The sequence below is a fragment of the Macrosteles quadrilineatus genome, unplaced genomic scaffold (assembly GCF_028750875.1).
Source record: "Macrosteles quadrilineatus isolate MER2022 unplaced genomic scaffold, UCM_ALF_1.0 Scaffold_9__3_contigs__length_116548681, whole genome shotgun sequence".
Classification (NCBI taxonomy): Eukaryota; Metazoa; Arthropoda; class Insecta; order Hemiptera; family Cicadellidae; genus Macrosteles; species Macrosteles quadrilineatus.
The window spans coordinates 12201929-12219244 of NW_026542602.1; the positions used below are offsets into that span (position 1 = coordinate 12201929).

General features: G+C 35.7%; 2 protein-coding genes across 2 annotated transcripts in view; both read right to left on the minus strand.

Annotated features, from left to right (window-relative positions):
- The window catches only part of LOC129003244 (uncharacterized), a 33306-nt gene extending 25588 nt beyond the window's left edge, over positions 1–7718 (minus strand). The window contains exon 1 of the mRNA XM_054431538.1: positions 7656–7718. Coding sequence (XP_054287513.1) covers positions 7656–7718 — 63 coding nt within the window. The remainder of the gene's footprint in view (positions 1–7655) is intronic.
- A 3308-nt stretch (positions 7719–11026) lies between these two features.
- On the minus strand, positions 11027–15070 carry LOC129003245 (titin-like). Its single transcript, XM_054431539.1, has 3 exons — positions 14291–15070; positions 12501–12854; positions 11027–11857 (listed from the first exon to the last, which is right to left on the minus strand). The coding sequence occupies exons 1-3, from the start codon at positions 15068–15070 to the stop codon at positions 11114–11116; spliced, it is 1878 nt and encodes a 625-aa protein (XP_054287514.1). The 3' UTR covers positions 11027–11113.
- Between the last annotated feature and the right edge of the window lie 2246 nt (positions 15071–17316).

Consider the following 17316-nt stretch of genomic DNA (forward strand, 5'->3'; position numbering starts at 1 on the left):
TATGCGGGGCAGTGAGGAATATACTGCTGTGACCCATATATGACAACGAGAGGCTTAACTTGTGTGCCATACAATGAACTGGTTAAACAGTGCGTCTCGTCGTGTGTGTGACCAATGCTGTACCGGGATCGTTTTGTTGCAGATTCCATCAGTTCTGGACCACACAATGTATGGTTGACTGGAGACTATCACGGCGACGGAGGAACTTTCCAACACGTCTCTGGGTGTCTAGGACTGTTACAAGGACGTTAGTGACAGGAGCTTAAACATGTTTTGGTGTAAATAAATGACGAGTATTCAACAATACTTGTTTATCATGTTTTTGGAGTGATTTCCACTTTTTTGTAAAACAATAGGAGAGTAAACATTTTAATTGAGCCACAACTATCTAATGCGGTTTATGATAGAAGTTCAAATTGGGGAGGAGTAGTGTAGGGGGGCCTATACTAGTACGTTGAGGGGCGGCCAAATGACCAACACGCCACTTTGTCGACATGCAAGTTGATCGACGTTTTAACTAAATATTAACAAGATCTTCTTCGTCGACATGTGACTTTGTTGAGTAGCTTCGTAATAAATGTGGAGTAATTCGACAGAAACCAATTATTGAATTAAATTTAGTCTGAATTAAACTACTGCAGCACTTTAACACAGGAGTGCGATGTCTAACTCTGTAAAAAGGCTGTAGCAATAAAATGCAAAGTGTTTTTCAGTCTATCAAACTAACAAAAGTAAAGGAAATCAAAATGTCAACATTTGAATCAAAACTTCGAATTTCCCATTTCCGCAGAGTGCGAGAACAATCAGATTTGCATTACAAAATCCACAATTTAAGACAATAGCGATTTCACACGGATTCAATTTTCCCAAAGTTTCTGTGGCCAAAGTGGAACGGATCGCGCAGTAATCGTTTTGCCCATGCGCGCGTGATGTTTTAATGATAACCGGGAACCGTTGCTGTCTGCGACCTACTGCGCTGCGCAGGGCCCGCGCAAGCTTATGCGCTCACAATCCGGCGCAATGATTACAATCGTGCGCCACGCTGCGGCAGTGCGGCGTTGACGGAACCATCCGTGGGAACTGCTATGTTTAGACAACATTTTACAACCGAGAACCTAATATAGGTAATTTACTGTTGCCGTTAGGGTACCTGAGTCATAAACAGGAACGTGCTATATTTTGGACGGTGTTGTAATAAATATTTCGCATTGTTTACTGTGAAACTTTTTTGTATTTAATTTCTACTATGTTGCAGCTTTATGTTTGATAATTTCATAGATATTTTTAATCGTTTACGCTTTAATGTTTTACTCTTAAACACACTATACAACGCGGATTTATTTACAGCACTGAGCAATCCATAATTTTATTATAAGTTGCATTATCATATTTATCATCAATATCATTGAGACTGTTGTAGGAATTCTGAAGAACCAATCTATTGAGAGCGTTACCATTGAAATTGAAAATAACATGCGAAGACACATTGTACATACAAGATGCAAAGGAACTGATTTAAAACAAAAACCCTTTTTAATGTATTTCAATTGATAGATTTATATACAGTAATTACAAATAATGCATACCTTAAAACTCATTTGTATATTTACTTCAAATTTTGTAGTATACTTACAGATTTAAGTCAGGGCCCAACCTCACGAGCCTTTAAGAAATCATGTTATCCTTTGGACCTCTTAAAATGATGTAACCTAAGCATGATTTAGGGATTTGGGATTTGTATAGCCTGAATTTAGAATGGAAATATTTTATAGATTATGTTTATAGATTATAAAAGCTTCATAAAAGTCATATGGCGAGTTTTTGATGCTTGCAAATCCAAGCTGGTACAACTATTTATAAATAAACGGAAATTGTTCTTGAATAACTACAACAACGCTACGCTAGATGGGGTAGCGGATTCTTATCCCGCTGGAATTTTACCCCCTGGGCAAACGTGACGTCACAAACTAGGGGGTAAAATTCCGGCCGCGAACTTTTGAGTTACGCGACATCAGTTCGATGGATTGAACGCAGAATTAAACGTATATTTTCACGGTTGTGAATTTAATCAGAACACATCAAATTATAAAAACCTAGAGTGTACGGGCCAGAATTTAGCCCCGGACTCTTACCCCCTGGCCAGATATATAAATTAGTGAAAATGGTTAATTATCTTCATTCAGTTTTATTGTAGCCTATATTAATTTATTTGTAACATCAACTAATCGAACAGGGTTTTAATTTTAATTTTCAGATTCGAGTATCAGGATTCGATCTTTGAAGCCAACCATTGGTTAATATGACGTATAAACCAACATCAGAATGGTAATTCATTCGAAGATTTCTTTAACGATTTACAACCGTGGTAAAACAATGTTTTCGTTTGTATTTCAACAATAACAAAATACAGTATGCCTTATTGTTTTTTTACGAAGAAATTTTCACCGAATTATAATTTAAATGAGCTACTCAGTTTATTTTACATAGGTACTTATTAACCAACAGTTGGCCCCGAACGCAAATCCCGAACATCAAAATTAAACAGCGAATTCTGTTTACTTAGTTGAGATTACAGAATAAATAAATAAAGATAGCCTAATTAATAATAAAATGTTTACAATTAAATAAAAAAAGAAATTTTAAAAATCAATCATTCTTAATAATTTCTACATCCAGCCAGGGGGTAAAATTCCGGGGGGTATAAAACCGGGGGTAAAAAACCGGGGGTAAAAATTCGGCCCGGACATCTTCAGTTGTCTTAACACTAGTTATATGGACAGGGGGTAAAATTCCGGTTTTTATTGCTAATATAATTAATCACACTCACTCTGTCTATTTTCATTAGACTTCCAAATCCGCGGGGGTAAAATTCCGCCTGCGAACAAACTTTTGAGCGCTCAGGTTACTACGTCATAGTGACGTCAGCTTTGCCCAGAGGGTAAACTTCCAGGGGGATAAAATTCCGGCGACCCCTGTAGATCTAACCAACGATCTAACTATATCGATCACTCAAAGAGAAAACATAATACATCCGGATGTATTTGACCATAAAGAACGAATCAGATGATTGTAACGCTTAACATTTGGAAGTACTAAACAAGTCATATACTTTCAAATAGTTCTGACCTGTGTAGTATGTCGTTTACTGTCAAATTATTTTGATATGTGTAAAATACGCCGTTTAACTGTCAAAACATTTGGAGAAAGATGACACGCTTTCCTTCATTGATGCTGTGGGTTTCCTGACATACTTTGTTTGCGGCTACGATTGTGAAAAACAGATGACCTAGGATCCTGGAAAGTGTACCACCAATATACTGAATGGATCTTGATCTACTCTTGTTTGTTTTTAATGGAAACTATCTTTGTTGGAATAACTGATATCAAAACTAATTATTGAACTATTCATGCACTATAGAGCTAGTTGCACTGGATAAGACAAAGGACAAAGTATGTAAAAAGTATTATATTACTAAACCAATTATCGGAACAAAGTTATAATAAAGACTTTTTGGCTACCCACCACAAACGGTTGACTTTTCTTGAAACATGCATAGTTACATAAAAAAATATTTTAAGGTACATGGTAGGTATTCACCAATTTTTAAGGGGTTTGTTAACTGATAGGATGAACATAGTCAGCTTTCGTTTATATTTTTAACAGCGTTTTAAACGGTGTGGTTAAAGTATTACTATAGCGATGTATTTTTCATTAGTAAAACCTTGAAAAGCTTAACCATTAGTACGATTAAGTCTGCAAATTCTACAAAGAATGGGTAGACATTTAAGCATTATTATTTTATCCATTTTATTCAACTGTAATTTACCGAAGTCCGAAAATTACTTAGGTACGGAAAATGTACAATTGAAATAAGCGTAAACTATTTGGACACACTTTGATCAACACTCATGGTATCTGAATTACAATTTTTTTAAATATAGATTTAAAAGTGTATATTTGGATGATATGCCAAATTAGTGTACGTTAAGCAGAAGCGAACGTCCATTGCTAGAAATCAGCAGTTGTAACGCTATTTGACCTGAGAGAGGTAGCCTCGGTAAAATTTCTGTTAAATCTTGTTGGCTCGAAGTTACATAGAACTGGTAATAAACAACTAAGTCATTCAAAAGCGACGCCAAATAGGGTAAAGAAAATGTATCATGGACGTCCACAGTTCTTTGGCCATATTAGTGACAACGCCTTAAGTCCCCGGACAACTTTTCCTGAGCTCAGGTTTCTAAACGAATTATTAAGTTGGTCGAACGATTTTGAACATTGTTTCCGGTAATAGTAACATTCTGCCGCCATTTCCCAGAGATGGATGGAGAGGAAGCAGGCTCCACTTCCCCCAGTTCACCGGTGCAGCAGCAGCGGCGGTAGTCACGGACCACGACATGATCCACGACTGTACCATGTTTATATACAGTAGTACGCGCGTTTCTACGTAGTACGCGCCTTACCGACTGGGCTTTGACCCAGAGTTTTACTAAAATCACAGGATAAATAGTAGACAATATGACAATAGCCATCTACTTTTCGTATCTCCACTCTTTTATGTGTGCTAAAACACAAATCATGTTTTTCTTCAACGGAGAAACTTGTTATAAGAAGGCAGTGATTCTTCTCTAAGAGATTTTTCCCTATTTCTTATTGTGACTACTTACCATAATGAGTACTAGAATCACTAGGTTACTAAGCTTTCGCATAGTATAATAGTGATTTTGTGTAAAGTATGCGTTATGGTTATAGAAAGAAAATAAATTATTAACTAGTGGTGTGTACCACGAATACTATAAAAATACCGGTATGGGTCGTAAACATAAACAAATTATGTTTTTGGGCCGAAAGTAAACAAAACCCCAACACTAATAACATTAATTAACATACGGTTTTGTTTCGTTTCGGACCAAAAACGTCATTTGTTTATGTTTATTATCAATACCGGGTCTTTTCTAGTATTCGTGGTGTGTAGGTCGACTCCATGGTTACGATTTAAAACATGTTTTGCTCCGCGTTGTAACTAATCGTGATGTTTAACATGTTTCTAAGTATTCAAGTTTATTTAACTTTAGCAACAATATTAATCTCAATGTCAGACATAAATTTAATCAAACTTAGTAAATACTGAGGAAATTACAATAGGAGTTAAATTAAGATTTTTATAATCGCACGGTATAGTTTTCATTTATATATAAATAAAATAGAAATGTACAGTTTTATCTGTGCATTGTGTAAAACCATGCAGTATTTTGTTACTTTGACTTTTAATAGCCTGAAAAAGCCGAAACGAATCTTAACTCAATTAATGTCTGTCTGTCATTGTAGGGATGACACCAAAATGCCAATTTACGTGGCCTACTCCGAGAAAGCTAGAGTACTGATCAAGATTCAAACCGTTTTCCTGAATTCAATGGATTGGCGAGAATGTCTTTAGCTCCTAACTACTTTGTAAAAACTAACAAACTTTCAAAAACCCTGTTTTGTGCGATGTTTGTCACATTTTCTCCTATGTTTACTACATACGTCATTTACCAACCATTTGTGTAGAAAACATGCCATCAATAAAATAAAGAACATTTGTTTGGATAAACTTTCCTTCTTCAAACTGTACTGATACGTTTTACATTAAAAGTGGTTTACAAATAGTGTAATTTTCCGAACACGTTTTGTAAGCAAATTCAAAATCAAGTGAGATTAATTAACCTTGTGTCTTAAATAACGGATTTAATTAATCCCAAGTGCAATAATTTTTAGCTTCAGCAAATCTAAAATCGAAGCGAGATAAATAATTAAATTGTATGCAAGTGTTGTGTTTGTAATATCTGTAAAGTATATAAATCTAATAAGTAATATTCAGAATGTAAGCTACGAAAGACCGGGCAATGTGACGTGCTGGTGTTTTGATCGACAAAAATTTGTGAATTATACATAAGTTTTTGTATGGGACTGAGAATTTTAAGAATGGAATGGACCAAGAAGAAATGTAAAGACATCTCCAGACTGGGGGTTGAATTAGAATAGCCAGGCGATAGAAGGAAATGGAGGAGAACTATATTGGCGTGCCGAAAAACCTCCTAAGGTTTCAGTGACCACGGAGGTACAGTAAGGTAAGTAAATACATTAATACATTACATTACATTAATAGCGTTGAATATATTTTAAATGCGTATTCAATGAAGGTGGTAAATAGCTATTTATTACCAGTGTGTAAATGAGTCCCCAAATTCACGTCAAGGGATTTCACATCGATGAGGTTTCTAGATTATTGCAAATTATGGAAATAAAATCGCATGCTTAATAAATTAAAACAGAATTTGTAAGATAGTAAAAGTTCTAACCCCTTGATTAAACCTAATAAAAAACATTAAATTAAAATGTAGAGGTATTCACTTCTTTATGAAGGTGCGACAAACTTGAGTATCTTGAGCGCAGGAGCTTTGTCAGTTATTTGTTATTTCCCACATAAAGTCATCGATTATACAGGGTGAATACAAAGTCAAGACCCCCCCTTTAATATTTTCCCCATTAAATATACAGAGATATCCTTTTGGTGGTCGTGCAATCTTAGCAGGAAGTTTCATTTTATTATTTTGAAATTTTTTAGTGTCCCCCAAAAGGGGGGATTTGGGGGGTAACTCAAATATTTCAAAATCATAAAATGAAACTTCCTGCTAAGATTGCACGACCACCAAAAGGATATATCTGTATATATACTTGGAAAAATATTAGAGGGGGGTCTTGACTTTGTATTCACCCTGTATTATTTACTATGTATGTATTACCGTCAAAAAAATAACCACTGGACCAAATTACTATTATAAGTTAGCCTATTGTAAGTTTTTATATCGACCTAGATCTCTGTCTCCAGACTATTATAGTTTCATATCACCCAAAAGATTAACTAAGTAGTGTCTACGAGGTGACCCATGCGCATTTAGAGTTAAAAACTTAATTACAAGGTAAAAATATTAATGCAATACCAAAATATCTAGATCTACACTATATAAACTAAAGAAGAATTTACCAACCTCAATCAGACTGCAGTTCATTAAAAAAGTAGACAAAAATACATTTTCATAAACTTTTTTTCTGTCTCTTGTTTACAATTATTTGACTGTGTTAACCATTCAACTTAAGGATCATCTGTTGGATTAAAATTCATATTTAAACCATTTAAAGAAAGTTTGTCAGAAACACTTAATTTTTGAAAGTGAACTCTAGAAATAATTGAAAAAATAGGGGGCGAGGGGGCGAAGTTCGGAAACTACCCTTTTTGTTCCCGTTCGCAGGTGCATCACAAGCTTTAAATATACACTTCAATTGTGAAAACCGTTCAAGTATCACAGTTGAAAAAGGTATATTAAAGAGAAACCCTTGTTGTATTAAGTTAGATATATTTTATTTTTATTTTCCAGCGATTTTGGATACTGCTAAAATCATCAAAACTTGTAAATACTGTAAGAGGGTTTCAATAAAATCGACGTTTTTGCAACGATTTCTCCCTTATGAAACTATAAAATACTATTGTTAACCACAGATAAAAATCAACTTAAACCTAAGTCAAGTACAAATGTAAACCTTCCTAAATTTTAAGATCCTACTCCACACTTTAAAAACTCCCTATTAATTCCAACACAATTCACCCCTATCTTACCTGTAGAAGTACCACGAGCCATGCTCCCAGCACACAGCCGCTGGTTGTATCACTACCGACCATGGTACCGGCACGACGTCGCACTGACTAGTGACTACCTCCTCGGTTCCCTGTCCTCGGTACCGTACCTCCGCCACGGTCCGGCACCCTCACTGGGTTACTAGGCCTCCCTCCCTTCCACTTCTGGCACCTCCATGGGGCTTAGCTTGACTGTGGAGGGTAGAAGATACTGAAGTGAACAAACCAATATGGACAAGCTGAAGTAGATTTTTATCAAACTAAAACACTAAACCCACTGGACCAAATTAGCTGAAGTGTTGCACAAAGATAATCTCATAACCATGATAACCGTTGATTCAATTGACCTACACCCGTATTTATCACATCCACTACTTACCGGGTGTTAGGAGACTACACATACAGAGGAGTGTGCCGCCCGGTATATGAATGCACGGTTCGTGTGGTGTGTGGTGCAGTGGTAAGTGTGTGTAATGAAGTGAGATGATCTACGATTACAATGGTCAATGACAGTTAGGTTAAAACTACAGTAGATTTATTCCCGTTTCAATTTAGACCTCGGTTTACCTAAGGTTAGATACTAGGGACCATCAATGATTGTCATCTGGCAATGAACGAATAACCACTGAGTTTACATTCTATTTTAAACGTACTCCGTTTAATTTGAAAAAATTATAAATTTTATCATGAAAGGCAGGTGGTTCAGACCAAACAATGGGAGTGTTTGTATTTGTTTAAAAATTATGTGGAAACAACAACTATATGATTAATGTAGTTGCTGAATTTAATTTACAAAAACATTATTGCTTCTCTAACGGGGATAGCCCAACTCCGCGCGGTGGTCAAATTTAAGCCGAGGACAAGTTTTATGGCCCCCGAAGGGTCCAGTCCAACTCCGCGCGGTGGTCACTTTTAGTATAACGTGCTTTCGTATGAGATATGATGTGTTTAATGTAAAATATTCTATATACATACTGTGTGTCCCCAAAATAATGTTAAACTTTTAAATGTTCATAGCTACTTTGTTCATGTGACAGGTTAGGTTTGGTTAGGTTAGGTTAGGTTAATGATAGGTAAATTCAAATGAAACACAAGTATAGGCCTAATATTTTGTACTAATTAATTTCATTTTATTAGTAAATGTGGTTTCTTACAGTACTAAATTATGTACATTCATAACAATTTCAAACTTCAAATACAAACTCACAGCTCCAGGCCAAAATTGACCACCGCGCGGAGTTGGACAGTCGGGTTTGACATATTTCTGACCACCGCTCGGAGTTGGGATAAGCCCTCTCTAACTGATCCTCACTCCGTTGTAAAGCGCAGGTAGAACAGTAGTAGCAATGGTAGCCCAGACAAGTATTTATTACAGTACATTTATATGTTAATTCATTTATCGTGGTTTTAGTTTTTATTTCATTAATTATTTTTATTATAATTTTTAATAATAATTAATTATATTATCTATTCGACTCTTTTGTTATGTAGTTTATTAAGGAGTAAGGAGTATTTTGAATTTTTGACTATGAGTTTGGGCATCCCTCCGTTGAAAATAGTTTCAGCTGTATTTGTCTTTAACAGAGATGTAGTTAAGTAATTCGTTGCCTATGGAAAAAAAAAACTCCATGATTATTTTTCTATGGAATTTTGTTTAATTAACTACTAAAATATGTGTGGCTTAAGATTACTGGATTCTCCCTATCGTCGTAAGGGTTGCAAGTCTATCAGAGTGGTACTTTGTAGCTTGGGGTCCTCTATGATGACCAATCTCCATTCATACTTGGCTTAAAATACCTACATTCATATGGTCGACCGTTGGTGTAACTTGTGTATATTCAGGCTTAATATAGTGAAGAACATACCTGCTTAGATAGAACCCGTTTGATTATTGGATGGAACAAGTAAAATTTATTTTCCCATTAATAATTTTGTAACCAAACTACATACTCGTATATGGCAGAGATGGTGAAAATAATTAAAAGTGGAATCCCAAAAAAATTAATATGAACATAATTGTAGGCTTGTGTACAATTAATATTTGAATAAAACTACTATTTTATACACTATAACTATTATTTGAATAGTTAAGCTAACTATTTATAACTACGCTTGTTCAATAACCTTCCGGTCAGTTCAGTTTAATGTCTCAGATAGAGGCTTGAATGCAGTTAGAACGACTATGAAACTAGTGATACGAGACCTGTTAGTTCTAGTTCAGCAGTTCTCGGTATTTGCATGGAAACTATGCGGGAATCTCAAACACAGTGGTTTACTTATGTGGGTTTGAAGTTTTGTTAGATCAATACTAAAACTCTTTACGTCTTCTCTGTTACTCTGCAAACAATTAAAAGCAAAAAATAGATTTTTGTTATTCATTCGTATTATTTATTGTAAAGTTTGCTATTTAGTGTAGGCTAGAGATTTATAAAATAATGGAAACTAGGTTTAATTAGTACAATAAACTTAGCTTTGGTTTTAGTTCAGGGTGATGAAGTTAATGTTTAAAATTGATTATTCGCAACGCAGTTACCTGTTACATTACCATATAATTAATTTATAATTTTTGATAATTTACAATGTGTATCATAATTTATTTGTAGAGTTGTTTTGTGTTGTTTGGTCAACACTTTACAGAGAGTGGTTGACATGTACGTGCGCTAGAGTGCACCCACCTACAGTTCATAAGTGAGATAACCAAAGCTGTATGATAGCGGATCTATTAACCATTGTAGATTACTTTTATAATTTTTTTGCAACATAATATTTTTATATTTGTGTATAATCAGCCTTTTACTAACATTAGAGTTACTCTTTGATTGAGGTCTTGCTGTTTTTGTTCTTTATTCTTTTATTACAAGTTGCAGTTTTGCTCGAATTCGAGCAACAGGTTATCTAGCATTATTTAAAGCACGTATTGTAAATTTCAAGGCTCAAAGCCAAGACATCCTAAAAACGTTACTAGCAACATACTTTGTAAATATATATATATATTAATTTGGTTAAAATTATTGTTATAAAATTGCCCTGGACGTTAATAAGTTTTTGCATATTCTAAACCTATTTTTTAATGAAAAATTTGTTAATTCCAAAAATTAAATGATCTTTGAATTCATGCATTATTAAAACTTAAAATAGACATTGTAAAGCTTTATTTTTCACGATGTTTTAAACTTAATCCCTTCGCATAAGTTCATTGGGTTCATCTTGCCAAGAATTAAAAGGAAAACATTTATTTTAATTGGATAGACATTGTAAACAGTACATTCCAGTCGAGGGGTGAAGAAAGTAGTTATGACAAATTAAATAACATAATTTATTTCCAAGAACAGTGCATATTTACATCAGTCTATTCAAACGCCTCCTAAGGAGGTCTTTCCTGGGCTTTATAGAGCACCAGCATTTCTGAACCTCTACGAATGATCGAACTTCTCCAAAGCTCAAGAAGAAGTTGGAGGTCTATAAGTAGAAGCTTTCAACTCCTGATTGACAAGATGGTCTGAACCTTGTCTGGACTCGTGCTGACGACTCTCCGAAACTTTCTGTTCCCTAATTTCTTCCCTTTTGATATGGGAAGGTTGATCTCCATCATTCCCTTGGTTTAGGGGAAGTTTAACTTCGTGGTGGGAACTTTCGTGAGCTTTCTGTTCAGCATAAAATTTCTGAGGGACTTCATGACTGGCAGAAGCATATTCGTGGAATGTGTGAGGAGTTTCATGGTGAAAATGCCCGTGTCTATTTTGTTCAAATTGGTGGAACTTGGGAGAGTATTCATGGTGTGATTGTTGCGATGTGTGTGGGATTTCGTGGTGAACGGAAGAATGGTGTTGTGAAAAGTGGGGAATTTCATGATGAGAGGAAGCGTGTTCGTGTGCAATGTGGGGAATTTCGTGATGAGAGGAAAAGTGTTCGTGTGATATATGGGGAATTTCATGATGGGTGGAAGAATGTTCGTGTGATATGTGTGGAATTTCGTGATGGGAGGAAGAGTGTTCTTGTGATATGTGTGGGATTTCGTGATGAGAGGAAGAGTGTTCGTGTGATATGTGGGGAATTTCGTGTGATGCGTGTGGCCCTTCGTGATGTATAGAGTGTTCATGTTTTTCCTGATGGTAGACCGGGACATGGACTGGATATGGTACCGGCTTCTCAACTGTGTACGGCACCTTCTTCTCTACGTATACCTGAAAATGAAGGGAATGTATTAATTGTGCATGATACCATTTTGTGCGAATATAACTTGCTAATAATCCTTTTAAACACAGATCAAAAGTGAGCAACGACAACATCATAATTGAGTGGTTCTGGTTACCTAAACCCACTACATCAATTTTAAACTTTCTATGTTTTTCTCATGCAATTTATTTTGTAAAAAATAAGGAAAATCTGCCAAAGCTTCAGCTTTGAACATGGTGGTGCCATGGTACAATTTTAAATATTGGGAAAGGCTTTTTGACTTAAGTTTTTTTGTGCCATTTTGCCTTTTCATGGCAAAATGTCTGGATAAACTCTCTGAAATCATACAAACGACGAAACTGGTTGATTTTTTAAAAATTTAAATCGTGATATTTTGAACATTCTGAATACATTTATTCATGTCCGTGAGACCAGAAAAGATATTTGAACAAATTGAGCAAGGTTTGCGATTTCGCACTGAGGTGTGGATATATTTTGCGCGATGTTCATCGTTAAATATATGAAATGAAGGTTTAAATCCAACAGTTTACGATGGATCAATTCTTGAAGGAAGACAAAATTGGTATTTCCACTAGAGATATCCAGCCCTTCAAAGCTACAAGGTCTTTATGTCTATAAACCACTACTAACCTTGTAAGGTTTTGGCACCGACACCGGGTAGGGCTTCTCCACAGGCACCTTGACCGGGTAAGGGACCTTCTTCTCGACGGTGTAAGGTACGTGCTTGTACACAGGGTAGTGCACGGGGTAAGGCTTGTCTACGTAGACTCTGACTGGGTAAGGCACGTGCTTCTCTACGTGGTAAGGCACTTTCTTCTCCACAACCACGTGGTAAGGCTTCGGTACATGGACGGGGTAAGGCTTGTCCACATGGACCTTCACTGTGTAAGGCACTTTCTTGTAGACGGTGTAAGGCTGTGGCACATACTCCTTCACTTTGTAGGGGATCTTCTTCTCGACGTAGACTGGGTATGGCTTTGGCACCTGGAAGTTAATGATGAGTGTAATAAGGTTTTTAGATGCACTACTGTGAAATCGTCTGTTTTTTTATATGTTTATCACTCTCTAAATTCGTTATAACATTGTTTATACTACGCAAAAAGAATGTTTACGTTGTAAAAATAATGTTTATTATAATTTTAGGCTTTTTCCGACATAAACAAATGAACATTTGTTATTGTTTCATCAACCGTTTTAATCCACAACGACCAGAACTGTACAATCAATCTAAATTTGATCTTTAAATATAAGCATTGACTATAATGGTGAAAGATATAAGGTTTAAGCTAAAAAATGCCATTTGTTTTCAAATGTTCCTAGCTGTAACAAAAAAAATACTTCAAATGTCTATTGTTAATTCAAAAATAATTAGTCATTGTATTGTAGCGAAAAATACCTTCAAAACAAGAGTGAAAGTGGTTAATTTATATTTGAGACTATATATTTTCAAGTACGAGATTTATATCCCATTTTAAATATGATCTCAAATGTTTGATGACTCACTTTCTACTTTTTTAAATGATATATACTATTTTGTAGTTAAATACGATAGCCACCTCGGTTTAGTTTTAAATATTTATAGAATAAAACTCTTTGGCTTTGTAAAATTTCAAAGAGTAGATGCTCAAAAAGTTCAACATGTTCACAATAAATGGAAAGTAAAATTTACATGACACCAAAATGTCTTTTCGCAATAAACTGATTAGTATACGATCCTGAGAAAAGGATGGTGATATTGTTCGAAATCGTGACTGCAAATATTATGCAATGAAAAACAAATGTATGCAATAATGGAGAAACAAAAAATAGGCCAATGAGCTTAATGAATTTAAAAAGAGTTATGATTTATAGTAAAAGTTTTAACATTATTGTTTGCTATAGCTATCGGTTATACTGCATTTACTTTTTTAATTTTTAACCAAACTTAAGAGTTAAGAACATTTTACTATGCTGATGACATATTTTTGTTGTGATATTTGATATTTTGTGTATACGTGAATGGTACTTTGTGGTGGAATGATCGGTTTTAACAATTTATATTGCATTGCGATTGTTAACGGTAGTATAACACTGTTTTTATTGTGTGTTTGTTGCAAAAGCAAAGAAACAAACAAAAATATTGTGCAGTAGTTGCATATGCCATTGTATGTAATACGAAGATGAAATTTGTGTCGTTGTATATTTTATAAAATCATCAATTTAAAATGTTCTATGTAAAGTATTATATTTTTCAAAATTCTTTATCAATCCCTTTCTAATATATCATGGCAATTAACACTTGTAATGATAAATCACTATTGGATTGAATTTATGTGTCAACAAATACAAAGACAATTTAGAGTTAATTTGTTGCCAAGAAAAAATAATTAATAAGGGAAAATGAATCACTAAACATTAACTCATATAATTTTGAATCTTACCTCAACTTTGTAAGGCTTGTCTACAGGAACTTCCACTTTGTAAGGCACTTTCTTCTCCACCTCCACCGTGTAAGGCACTGGGACTTCCTTCGTCACTGTCACCGTCTTCACCTCGTGATGATGCTCTTCCTCGTGCTCCCCAATGTGTTCTTCTACTTTGGGATGATCAAACTCCAAAGAATGTTCAGCATTGCTCAAATCTCCTATCCCATGGTTTATCTCATGTATGAGTTTAAAGTCTTCCCCCTGTTTGATGTCCTGTTGGGGACTTTCGCCTCCGGAGTAGTACGGTTGGATTTCCTCTACAGCACCATGAGTCTCGAGTTTGATCTCGCTCTGGTGGTGTTGAGGAATGGCTTTCCACTCCCCAAAGTCTTCCTTCTGGCTCGGTTGGAAGCTTTGATGTTGCGATTGATGTTGCACAAGAGGTTGATGTTGAGGACTTTGATGTTCATGGTGTTCAACAGATGTTAGACGTTCTGCGTGCGGGTGGTGTTCAAATGTTTGATGATGTTCAAAATGTGTATGTTCCTTATGTCCTTCATTACTCCCACTATCTTGAAATGACTGCGTCTCCTTCGCCGATGGATGTTGTATCTTCACTCCGAAAGAGTGATCTCCTGCTCCGTAGTCGTATCCTTCACGTTTAGTCTCTCCTTCCACTTGTCTTCTCTCTTGCTCCTGATGAACTCTCCTGCTACTCACTGCCCTAGCTTCTACATCTATCACACCCAGCACTAGCCCCACTATCACACACAGTACCGTTATCCTCAGATTCATCTTCTCGACTGTGATAGACCGATGCAGGCCACCGCATATATACTACCTTGTTAGTACATTCTTTCCACATGTGAGGACGATGATGTGCGGATCCCATCCGAAACGTTTCCTGATACAATTAAGCTAATGAACATCTCTCTATCGTTTCACGCATCGGTTAAAGCTGTGCGTGTTAAGGGATTGTGTGATTGGAATAATCTGTGAGGTTTCACATTTGATGTTATAAGATGGAGGGCAAAAAATCATGTGTAGTTAGTGTGGTAAAATAGTTAAGCAGCTAAAGAGTATTTCAAGTCAATACGAGTGAAATAGTTCTGATGGTCGAGATTGTTTATCTTTAAGTTTGGACCGTTGCATTACAAACAAATACCCCCGCCGCAGCAAACCTGCAGACTAAGCGAATTTCCATTAGCCTGATAGGATTTACACTAAAATGCCTCCTTAAAAATATCATATTTATTCCCTATTTAAATAGAATTAGTTAAACGAGTACTTAGGTTTGCTGCAACAGGGAGGGTAAAAAGTTTTTTTTTATGTTAATAGGTTAGTAAGAAATTAATGCATTTTCCTAATTCGATCAAAATATGTTCATAAACAAGCAAACTACAACAGTTGACTTTTTATCCATAAGAATAACATGGGGATTTTAAATTTACAGTTTTTTGGAATTTTCTCCGTAACCATTAGGCGCACAAACACGCTTCAATATACTAAATTATTTGTTTTTTTATGCTCTACAAAATGGTGTGAAAAGAAATTGTAAAATTTTGTGTTTTTAGGGTCGAAAATGGGAAAAACCTATTTTTACCCCATAAAACCCCCCATAAACCCCCGTTCCCATAGTCCGATCATGCTGGTTCGCGAACTCGTTCGAATAAACGTAGGTTTACACGTTTGTACCAAATTTCATCAAAATCGGATGCTTTTTGCTCGAGTTATCGTGCTAACGGACACACACACACACACACATATATATATATATATATATTACTAAGCAAATCAAAATACCACAGTACCCTAAAAACATTTTATTTTATATTACTTACATGTTTCGGACATTAATGCCATGATCACAGTATAGTATATAACCTATTAGTTTCTTTTATTTACAAACATTATTAGATATCTATCTATCTATCTATACTATTATAAAGAAGAGGTGGTGTCTGTGTGTGTGTTTGTATGAGCTAATCTCAAAAACTACTGAACCTATTGGGCTCAAATTGCACACACATGAAGCTACAGTTCCGAGGATACACATAGAACTATTCCCGCTTCAATATTGTCCTAGGGCTCTGCCCCGTGGGCTTTCAAAAATCGGAGGTGAGAGATTTCAAAGTAAATTTTGATTGATGGTATCCATGACAACAAAGAACAAACCTACAAAGTTTAAAAATGTAAACAAGCAGTACTAACTGTCAAATTAATTTTGATTTCACAATTCCATACAGCTGGTTCAAACATTCATTTAAATACTGCATGAATATTAGAACAGAGAGGGTAAGGATCATATTTAAAATAATGATGTCACTATCCTGAATGTAAACATTATTTAACATTACTTAAATGGAGCTGTCAAACCATACGCTAATGTCACTTTATACTTACATGCCAACCCCGTACGAAGGACGGGTACTCTGCTAGTACTATTATAAAGAAGAGGTGGTGTCTGTGTGTGTGTTTGTATGAGCTAATCTCAAAAACTACTGGTCGGATCGGGCTGAAATTTGGCATGATGATAGCTCACATTCCCGATTAACATATAGGCATATTTTTATCCCAAAAAATCCTTCGGGGCTCCGCCCCAGTGGCTCTGGAGTTTCCCATGTTAACCTTATGAGAAATGGAATTAATGAATCTTAACAGCTGTTTCAATTAAACAAGTTGGTTATGTTCTATGATGTTCAATAGCATTAAAAGTTACAAGGATTACCAACAGGGTGCAGCACTAGCACTATTATTTCTTTTACATTTATGACAACAGCAAAAGGTGAGTGAGCGTAGCGAACGAACTTCAACCTGGAGGCGAGTGAGCGTAGCGAACGAGCTAACCTGAAGGCAAGTGAGCGTAGCGAACGAGCTAACCTGAAGGAAAGTGAGCGCAGCGAACGAGCTCCAACCTAAAGGTGAGTGAGCGTAGCGAACGAACTTCAAAAAGAACCGAAATTTCTTAAACCATGTCCTCACTCATAACTGCTATAAGCATTTGATACTTATATGCCAACCCCGTACGAAGGACGGGTACT